General features: G+C 43.1%; 3 protein-coding genes across 3 annotated transcripts; 2 read left to right on the top strand and 1 right to left on the bottom strand.

Moving 5' to 3' along the window:
- Positions 1-912: 912 nt before the first annotated feature.
- Positions 913-1,259, top strand: PHALS_12220 (uncharacterized protein; the record flags this gene model as incomplete). Its single annotated transcript, XM_024727728.1, has 2 exons — positions 913-1,047; positions 1,119-1,259. 2 exons carry the CDS (start codon positions 913-915, stop codon positions 1,257-1,259), a joined length of 276 nt encoding a protein of 91 aa, XP_024578276.1.
- A 3,968-nt stretch (positions 1,260-5,227) lies between these two features.
- On the bottom strand, positions 5,228-5,476 carry PHALS_12219 (uncharacterized protein; the record flags this gene model as incomplete). Its single annotated transcript, XM_024727727.1, has 2 exons — positions 5,228-5,279; positions 5,346-5,476. 2 exons carry the CDS (start codon positions 5,474-5,476, stop codon positions 5,228-5,230), a joined length of 183 nt encoding a protein of 60 aa, XP_024578275.1.
- A 2,051-nt stretch (positions 5,477-7,527) lies between these two features.
- PHALS_12218 (uncharacterized protein) lies at positions 7,528-8,688 on the top strand (the record flags this gene model as incomplete). The annotated part of the gene is made up of 1 exon (XM_024727726.1): positions 7,528-8,688. One exon carries the CDS (start codon positions 7,528-7,530, stop codon positions 8,686-8,688), a length of 1,161 nt encoding a protein of 386 aa, XP_024578274.1.
- Between the last annotated feature and the right edge of the window lie 2,381 nt (positions 8,689-11,069).

Raw genomic sequence — 11,069 nt, 5'->3', positions numbered from 1 at the left:
TCACTTGCACCCCAAGTAGGGAGTCTTGTCAGTTTTCTCTCGAGCTTTTGCCCGAAATGTTGTTCCATCTCAATGAGTACGCTCTCCTCGTGTTGAGGAATGGCCCCGAGTCTACGGATTGCCGTGCTTGGTGATCCGCGCACTTGTATTGTTGTAAGAGCGAAAGTCGTAGAGATCAAAGAACTAGTCCGCATGATATAACTACTATGATGTAGTTGTTCGGCTAACAGATACTTTTTCAAAATGATGCGAAGATAACTGCTAGATATTTTACTATGTAACATTCAGATGTCAACCCTTAATTGCCCATCTAAATGCAGTGCCATTGACAGCTGCGGAGTTGAAAGATCATGAGGAATGTACTGTGTATGTTACGTACTGTCCTCCGTAGCCACATTTGTGCTGCACTATTTGTTAATAAGAAAAAACGTAATACGATGTCTCAGCATCATCCGATAGCTCTTTTCTGAGCAAAAATCTCTTACAGCAATTTAGTAGAATTAGCAATTAATATATTGCGTTTTGATCTACCATTCTCAATATAGCAACCGGCATAATTGGTAGTTGTTGTATTGTAGTAATGTACATCAAGAAAGTTTAAGATAGTCAAATCTGGATTCAATGCTTTAAACAAGTGATCTGTTGCATGTGACATCGATGCAGAATCCTTCAATTCCACGTGCCACCATAATCATAAGCACAGAAAATTGGAGAAGTCCTGATTGATCTGCGTAATTGTATTTTTTATCGACATACTCAAACCAAAATGTTTCTTCGCTGGTCACGAGAAAAGAGCAGATGCTATTTTTCAGAAGGTAAGTGTGCGCCGTGAATTCTTTTTAATTAAAGAACTTTATAACAAGAAGAAATCTGCCATGGGTTTCCACTGAGATTCTTCTATGTAAACACCCCATGACAAGAGGAATTGAGTCGCAGTTAAATCTCCTTTTCTCAATATCACACGCCAGTAATAGTATCTGGACAGACGCTACTCGACTTTCCATAGGCCTTTTTCTAGCCGCCATGACACGTTGTCGCGTCGCTATCGTGAGTTCCATAACACTGGATCAGAACAACCCATATCATGAGATTCACATGCTTTTTTTCGATTTTTCTAGCATCAAGCAGTCAACCTTCCACGAGCCTCAACGATAAAAACAGTTTACAAACTTCAAAAGGAGAACGCTGCCTTTGAAGCTAGTGCGTCAAGAAAACAAGACCTCACGATTGTGGCCTCTTGTATCTCTCCAAAATTGTAAGTTCTACAAATAAATGGCCTGTTATGATAATAAAAAAAAGATTGAATTGCCCGAAAGAGGCTTGTAACGGGGGTTTCACGTACCTGTGTAAGATAGGGCGGGTCGCACAATCTTGTGCGACCGTACATAAGTCTGTAAAAAATCTAGAGCGTCTCCTCTTTTTGGGAGTCGTGTAAGCCATGTCAAGCATGTGCTGCAAGGGTTTTATTCATCACGCTCTAAATCCGCTCTACCTGGCCCGGGGATTAAACCTGGACCTCCCAGTTCAGAAGTGAACAGCATTCCACTGCACCACAGGATCGGTAGAAAGTTTATTTGTAATAAGACGGTGGTGTGGCTACACCGTAACAAGAAGCCACTACGTGGCGGAACTACCAGTAGCTATGCATATTAATTCGGTTCAGTTTCTTAATCAGGAAACCGAAGGTTTCAGATATAGGAGGCTCTGCCGCATATAAATGGTGTTCCAATGTTAAACAGAAGACTGTATTTGCCTTGGTTAAGGTTTTGAGTACTCTTGGAAGTAGTGGATTACCATCCGCTACACTTGTACTGATTTTAATATGGAACGTAAGGTCGGTGACCTTAGCTGAGCTTCCTGTTAGCAAAGAGCTACGACAGCCCCACTGCAAACACGAACGCAAAACAAATGATAAGTATGTCGGCTGTCGTTTTGATGCGCTCACAAGTATTACAAGCTATGTTCGTAGCTGCGAGTCATCACATAGCTTTCAGAAATAAGAGTTTGTCAAGGGTCCCATGGGTCAAAATATGGCGGGCAGTCATGTTACCGTACTTATAAAAGCGCTGCCAGCATAAGTAATCTTCATCTGTAGACTAGCTGGTCGATGTTCTTGGAAAACTAACGCCCTAATGATCCAAAGACGACCTTTCTGATAAACGATAAAGAGATATAGGGCTCAATCTTCTGTAAAGGTTAATGTGAGATCTGCGGATCCACTTGTAGGTTAGGCTTTAATCAATCCACAGAAATTGCTGGATGTAGGCACATGCAATAGGGATGCCTGGTGTGCAGGCATCGTTATTGCATTTTTTTACCTTTTGAAACCCAATTAACTTAGAAAGAAGTGTTAAGCATCCTAAGATGGATACTGCACGTTCCGGCTAGTCTCTCGAGCTAAGCAATACAAGATCACTAGCCTTATACAGCTGCTTGTTCTCCCTTCTCCTCTTTTTGCCTGATCTTTCTTTTTGCAGATCTTGAGCACTCGAGATTGCGTCTTCAACGAATCTCAAACATACTTCTATCCTCACAATGAATTCATCGTTTGAATGTTCCTCATGTCTTCTATAGCTCCATGGAATCAAAATTTGCTTTTAACTCTGTGACAGCAATTAAATATGAGTCTCGCTCGCGGGTCAGATCTCGAAGAAAACACCTCTCATACTAGTGAAGCTGGAACTTCGTTGCTCACACAGAATGAGTACTGACGCGCCGAAGTATGCGTAAGGTTGTTTGGCGTAAACTCTGCGTGGAGAGCGTCACTCCACTCTCCAAAAAGCGTCGTATAGCTATGCTGCACGACTTCCAGGACACGACTCTTACTATAAGCTTGACGTCTGTCTCTGGTTTTGCTGCTGTTGTCATCGATAGCTCGTGTACCGAAATCTAGATGCAAATCGTTGGTCATGGTTAGATACGGTATCCGGCGGCAAACCATGTCGATGAAATGCCACGCCTTTACAATTCTTTGCAGTCATCTCCTCTGGGATCTTGTCTGAGAGTTAGATCAATCAAATAGCTAAAAATGTCTACAACCACCAGGATGTTATTCCTGCCGGAATCGAGGTATAACATCCATACTTGCGGACACCCTGCTGTAGCTTTACGAACTATAACTTCGTTTTATTCTAATCGTAATTTACCGAATTCCTATATAGTCTTTTCTTCTCAAGCACAAGCGTGATATTCGTGTTGGGGGCTGTCTCGGACAGCCTTCTACAGTCAGGATCCGGTACAATCAAAATGGCATGTGCAGCGGCACCTCAATGTCAGCGACACCCTGTGTGGCAGAATACCGCGTGGAAACGCAAGCATATTGATCTCTTGTGGTTAGAAAGATATCCCACGGGACAAAAGGCGTCTCCTTTTATTTTCAGGCAAATAGACTCGCATAGCTTGAAAGATTAACCCTGGTAGCAGTACCAAAAGACTCCCAATACCGGGTCGGTAATATTTTTACCGGTGGAGTTGTATCTGCCGTTGATGTGACCACTTATAGAGCAATCGCTAGAATTTATGGGCGAGAAGTGGAGTGGCATTCTTAATGTTCATTGCGCTTTTTCCCACTATCACGACGAGGTGACGAGAAAGTTCAATAAATATTGCAGCGCGACCAGGAGTGTGTCACTTAAATAAGTTGGACTACTGAACTACGGACTCACACTTGAATGCTAATTGCAAGAGGAGCGTTGTTAAGCCATCAACAATCTTACGTGCGAAGCGCGAATCAGGTTTAATGAGACGTAGTAAATTGCTCCGTAAAAAACAAAGAAATTAGGTTAATTACCACTTGCAAGCTGTTATGGGTTGGATACTTTATTCTATAATATAGACAGACATGTGCGTCGGTTTTACTGATACTCTATTAACAAGCATTTGATCTGCGTAAATTTTACTGATACTCTATAAACAAGCATTTTATCTGCGTGAATAGTAGAATCTGCGCGAAACTCATGCTTCTTAACAAGTTTTATAAACGATAAGCCTGACAAGCTGCTAGTTACCGTGTGAATTGTGCTGACAGAGCATAATTACCTAACACGCTCCCTGGGAACACGCCAACTTGTATCGAGGCACAACTGAGAGATAGAAAAGATTGTAAGCGCATTTCTTCTGGCCTTTCAGATTCGGATGGGCCCGTTCACGTCGGCTATGACGAATCGACCTCGCCATAAAGGAACGTTTATTTCAAGCTTTCAGCGATGGTTGTGAACGCATGTTTCCGCTCAAATCTTGCTGGTATATAGCAGCAAAGGAGATATTTAGATCACGATTAGGATCTGATTGATATGGCGGATTCGCTTGCCAAATTCTGAATACACATGCTGTCTGAGTTACATGTGATTGTTCATTAGATCGTGTGTTGTTACACAGAGCGCTGCTATCTTCATCTTTGTCTCAGAGAATACTGCCGACTATACCCTAATAATTTGATACAAACCTGGCCAGTGTAATGCGGTGGCTGATGCGCTGGTGACTGATGCGCTATTGCGTTGCTCAGATTATACACTGGCACGGTAGTAGCCGAATCAACGATATGTTACGCACGATACAGGAGATAATTATAGCCTATGTTGTTCAGTTTAGAATCCATAATAATTTTGCGTGCTGCTCTATCTGGAAAACTACAAAATTCACGAATACTCCAAGTGCAACGTGCACTGCGTACAAATGTACCGTATTGTATCTTATACAATTGTACCAAATGTTTAAGGATTAAGCGCATAATATTAAGGTACTTATCTCGTGACAATGTTAGGTCTACGTCAAGCAATACAGCTAGTCCTGTTTCGAATATTTTAACGTGATTACATTTGATGCTGGCTAAAACCATAATAAAAACTCATTTCGAATTATTATAGATAGCAAATTATCTAGGTATTTTATAGGCTCTTCATTTCACGACACGAACTCAAACTCTGTGGATTTGTTAGCCTAACTCTGAGAGTCAACATTCTCTCTCAGCGTCGAATAATCGGAATCTTTGAGTCAAAGCTTCTCTATGCGAGGTGCACAGTAATTTGCTACACTTCCTGAAGGAATTTGTTTCTCCTTAAGCATTACAAAGCTACCGGGCTTTTCAGTTAGGCAATGTGTATTAACAGCATCTTAAGAAAATTTCTTATTACAGTGGTCAAGTCGACAGTTAACCAAGTGCTATTGGGTGGATCGAGTCAAATCCACCACAAATTCTAACTTCTAATCGGGGTATTTACTTTGGGAATCAGTTGCTCTGTTCATTTTCGAGGAGTGCGTCTACCCCTCTCGCCGTTAAACTGTAATCTTAACGAGAGAATGGGGCCTCGGATGTCGTTCTCAGCGGTGAATAAAAGTTATTTTACGGCGAGGCCAATTCGTCATAGAGGTCGTGTAAGAGCCCATCCGGATTTGAAAGGCCAGAAAAATTGCGCTTACACACTTTTCTATCTCTCTGTTGTACCTCGATACAACTTGGTGTGTTCCCAGTGAGCATGTTAGATAATTGTGCTATGTCAACAATATAACATTATTCACACAGTATGTAGCAGTTTGTCAGGCTTATCGTTTATAACTTTGTTAGGAGCATGAGCTGCCACTATTTGCGCAGATATAATGCTTGCTAATAGATCACCAGAAAAACCGAGATTCGTCTACGCTTAAGACGCATATTTCTATTTTGTAGAATAAAGAACCAATCCGTAACAGTTTGCAAGTGGAAATTAAATGTTAGCGTCCGACTTTCTGTGCTTGAAACGAAGCAATTTACTACGTCTCACCAAACCTCATTTGGGCTTCACACAAAAGATTGCTGATGGCTTAACAACGTTCCTCTTGCAAATGGCATTGATGTATGATTCAGTAGTTCAGGAAAGCAACTTATTTACACGGCACACTCCTGGTCGCGCTACAACACCTGTGGGATGATCTCGTCACCACGTCGTGACAGCCAAATAATCGTCATGAACTTTTAAAATGCCACTCCACTCCTTGCCCATAAATCGCAGTGATTGTTTTTAAAGCGGTCGCATCAAAGGCATAAACAGATAATATAATATCAACCGGTATAGATTGTCTATTTATATCGTAAAAATCTGATTAATATACATTACTACTGGCAGTCCATCCACGTAGTGACTTCTTGTTACGGTGAAGCAACACCATTGTGCGATCACACCTACTTGTGTAATCCACACCTTTGTAAGGTCACACTATCTTGTGTGACCCACCCTTTTATTCCAGAGTACGTGTAATCCGTTACACTCTTCCCCATCAAAATTGTGAGTACCCAAAATTTTACTGTCGCCTCGTACGAGGCTTACGTGGCTGAGACACCTTGACGTCGCTAAGAACATCTTTGAACATTTTCTGCTCATTAAAACCTGTGGTTATGACACGAAAAATCCCCAGCCACGCTGGTTCCGAGAACGCCCGCGGGCAGAGTCCTTCTTTGAACCCTGCACGCTGTATAACTCCGGACAGTACGTCAGCGGCCTTGAAGGAATCCCAAGCTCTCGGCAACCAAACTCAAGCTATGTGCATTTGTTAGATCAACTCTGAGAGTCAAAGATTTCTCCAGCGTCAAATAAGCGGAATCATAAAATCAAAGTTTTTCTGTGCAAAGAGCGTAGTAAGTTCCCTATACTTTCCCAAGGAATTTGTTTCAGCCCTCAACAGTTCAAAAACTAACGGATTTCTCAGTACAGCATTGTGGATGAACACCATATTACGGAACTTATCCCAGTGGAACGAACTCAAATCCATCACAAACTTCGATTTCTGATCGGGGCATTTACTTTGGGCATCAGTGGCTCTGTTCGTTTTAGGGAGTGCGTCACACCCCTCTCTCTGCTATAACTGTATCCTAAACGAAAAATTGTGGCCTCGAATGTCATTGCCATTCACAGCTTTAAATTTCGAATGACTATATAAGAAAACTCAGGAAGTGTGAGCAACTATAATTAGCTAAAGAAGTGAGAGAAGAAGTGTATTTCGCATTTTCCCTTCACCCTTGAGAAGCGATGAAAGAATTTAATCTCTATCTGTAATGATTAAATTAGACACAATCAATTTAATTATACATGGGGGAAATGCCGACTTCTTTCAAAATAATAATACCTTACAACAAATAATCAGAAGAAAACAATATGGCACTGCTCAACTCGTATGTGATAAGTCTTAGGTTTAGACACAAACAAACCCATGGTTTCCTGGAGGCAGATGTCTACATGCGAACAAAGCCACGGCATCATATGAAGGCACAAGATATGATGGGAAAATAATTTGTGGTGAATCGAAGCTGATATTGTCCTTTGTTCCACAACATATTTTTTCTGAATCCACTTCATAAGTTGTTAAAAAATCATAGGAAGTGGTGGCGAGGTTTATTCCTCACTGTCTATCTTAGGATGTTATATTGAGACACGTAGTGAATTCCCAAATGCGTTAATCAAGCCAGATCAACTTCCCTTGGAACTTTGTTGATCGAAGCTTCAATCTCACTCTCGAATTCTCCTGATAACCACTAAGTTCCAACAACATTAATCAATGCGAGCTAGCTGCATCTTCTACACTGCCATCGCCCTCAATGCACAGCAAATACACGGAGCTCCGGATCGCAACCTCGAAGCCTTGACAGAGGGTGATACTCTTGCAGCGATGGAGCAATTTCTTGGGGTAAAGCTTGAAAGAAAATTCAAGGACATTCCAACTTCGGCAAGAATTGAACCAGCACCTTGGAACGGCCCCATGTGGGAGACCTATGCCGACAGCATCAACTACCCGTGGCAGAGAGATCAACCATCTCCAACTGAAAAGTATGCGATGGCTTTTGGTTTAAACGTGAAGGAATTGGAGGACAAGGTTTCGGCCAAGTTCGGCATCTATTCGGTAGAAAACTCATCTGTCAAATGCGCAGGGCCTTGCAAAGGTCAAGTCGATGTATGTAGCTTTCGCGGCAGTAGTGGCGTCTGTATACCAAGATGGTCTGGTCTCAGTCATGGAATGGCTCCTGCCGCAATTTTCGAAAAAGAGCCTCTTTGTCCTGTCAATTTCAACAACGTCGACTTTCACCCGAACGACATCAAGGGATTGATCTCGGCTGTCTATGCCGATGCCGATATTGCGAAAATGACAATTTCCGGCGGGCAAAGCTATCGTGATGATTCAGTATCACTTGATCAGTATGGCCGACCCACAGAGACCTCATATCGCGACGTGACCCCTGCGTTCTACCATATCACCGTTGCCAACATCTTGGGTAAGCTCAAACGCTCTCTTATCATCGACCGATACCCTGGTCGTGCCGTCTGGGATCAGGCACTTTCCGGTTTCGAGGTGTACGAGCAGAATTCAATGACACCCGAAGAAGCTGCAAGAACGTATTTCAACACGGACAAATACCCTTTCAACGACCAGGCTTCACACATTATCCATGTTGAATCCAATGTCTTCTGGAACAACAAACCGTTTCCTACCGACGAGTACCGCCCTCTTCCTCAAAACAAAGACTTTGGCGCATCGTATTCGTATCTCCTCGAGCTGAGCACATCAGGAGACATCCTCGGAGGGGAGTGGGTTAATAAATCCATTCTAAATCATGCCGACAACATCTATCTTCATAAAGGAAAACCTGCTGCTGACTTCGTTGCGAGCATCGGCATCCGCTACGCCAACGTGGTAAAGCTGGTTGAGATGTCTGCTGCATGACTCAGAATGCGAACTAATAACCATCTTGTTTATTCAACGTATCATTTAGTCACCTTCGTCTTCTATCATTACCATAAAAATTGCTTTACTCTTAATGAGTTACACATTCAGTTAGTTATCTCCATATGACCGGATAATTTTTCTGTTTTTATTAATTTTATGAGTAAACATCACAAAATCAAGTACCGAGAGAGTCAACAACTCACAGTTCCACGAGAATCAAATTCAGATGCAAATTCGCGATGGCTTGGCGACCGACATCAACATCGTCATGGACTGGAATGATCGATATAGAGTACTCACTATTTGAGTTATATGTTAAATTCTTATTGCTATATATTTTGTAATTACGAAAGGAAGCCACGTGAGAATATGCGTTGGAATGCTCCATTGATGCTCCATTGATGGTCCATTAACTGATACGTTTTAAGAAAAGTATGAATATCTATCGAGCACCGTTTGGGCCAACATCATCTATTTGTAATAAAAAAACACTAGAACCATCGTGACAAATGATTTGATTACAAAATGCATTTTTGAAGGTCGTAAGCGATAAACACTTGCTTTGCATGACCCCTAACATAATTTCTCCTTGTTAAGTTTGCACTGCTGAATGCATGTGGATGACGTCACACGGATTATAGTCATGTTCGCAATTACTATTTTGATTACGGATGCTGATTACGGACATAATGGCACTCGTTCTTTGGTCTAGATAAATGAGATTACATTAAGAAGCTCTTAGAATGATCTAAAAGACAGTATTAGAGGTAGCACAGAATAAGCAAACTAAGGACCTAAATATATTCTCTTTGGATTTTGCCATCTTCTCAACAGCCGCAGGCAAAGCTTTGCTGCACCACACCTTCACCGGCATGACTACGAAGCGCACCGAGATCCTCGTAGGCATGGTAATTACTACCATTAGATGTTTAACATGAGGATGGCCCTCGCAAGAAAAGGGCTTCTGGAGCACGTTATGGCGCAAAGGATGAGAGCTAAATAACGGAGACGTGGCTCGTGAATGACGCTATGGCACTGGGTATAATTGCCCAGTGCATCGATGTACAATACCAAAAATTTGGTCTGCTAGTCGCCCCTTGGAAGCATGGAGAGCGCTTCGTAATTTTTACAATCGCTCCACTCTGCACAACCGTCCCCCGATGACACGTCGCCTTTATGGTTTAAGATGGAGAGTGGCACTTGCATGATGAAAGCTCTGGACGCGTTCGACATGCTGGTCGTGGGACTCCAGACGACGAGAGAACCGGTGAGCGTCTACGTTTGAGCACGAAATGCAACTACCTCCATTTCTAACGGCGCCGAGCGACTCCACTGTCCCTCGCAGCGACGCATTCGCCTGCTCCCCATCTAGGAGGCGCTTCGATCACGACGGACCTCGTCCTCAAGGACTCGAAGAGCATCACGAATCATCAGGCGGCAGACGGCCCATTCGTTACCGCCCGCCACTGGCTCTTCTTGATGAAAACGGTGACGTCCACAATCACGTGGAACGTCTAGTCCTTGACGTTGGCTTTGAGTCGCTTGAAGTCGATGAAGTCATTTCGGTGAGAATTCATGTTTGACGTCGCACCACTGTCAATCAGCCAGCTGGCTGATTGCTCCTCTCCCAAAGCTAATACTGCACCATTGCCGCTGGAACGATTTCTGGAACGTTTCTCAGCTGGGCAGTTCCGTTGCATATGACCATATGACCATCCTGGTCACAATTACAGCACTTGCTTCAAGACACTTGTCCTTGTGTGGCGCAAAATTCTTGCAATCAGTTCCTCTTCTACTCTCGATGCGTTCATCATTGCCTGTTGCACGAAATGCTTTCTTTTCCCATTGGCTTTCTTCTTCTGTAGCCTGTCTTTCTCCTTCACCAGATTCTCCTTGACTTCGATCAGAGTGGTGTCCATAGCTTTTATACGATAGAAGAAATTACCATATTTATCGACAGAAAGCTGTCCAGAAGTCTTCATAGCTGTATATATTCATCAGTCCAATTTCTGTGTTGCCGCGGGCCCGTGGGATCCGCTTCGGCGCCAATGCTTACGCGTTCACTTGCGCTGGATCCCTGGACGGCTTGAGCAAGCCCACGTAGAACACCGGGTGGGTGTGGATCCTTTTTAGAAGGTTCAGCGTGTACGCCAGGCCCCGTTTGACCACGACCTTAAACGGTCCGATAAACCGTGGATGAAGCTTCGTTCTGAAGATGGCAGAGGCTGCATGTGTAGGAAGGTTTTTGATATTTAAAAAAAACAGGTCCTCGACCTTGAAGCTTTCCACCTTGCCACTTCATCTTTCATCTGGACTTTCTTTCTGCAGGTCTTGGCTTTCAGCCATCGCATCGCGAACGTGTCGTAGGATACTCAGTT

This window comes from Plasmopara halstedii (assembly GCF_900000015.1).
Source record: "Plasmopara halstedii genome assembly, contig: Scaffold_614, whole genome shotgun sequence".
NCBI lineage: Eukaryota > Oomycota > Peronosporomycetes > Peronosporales > Peronosporaceae > Plasmopara > Plasmopara halstedii.
This window is presented reverse-complemented; position numbering and strand designations above follow the sequence as displayed.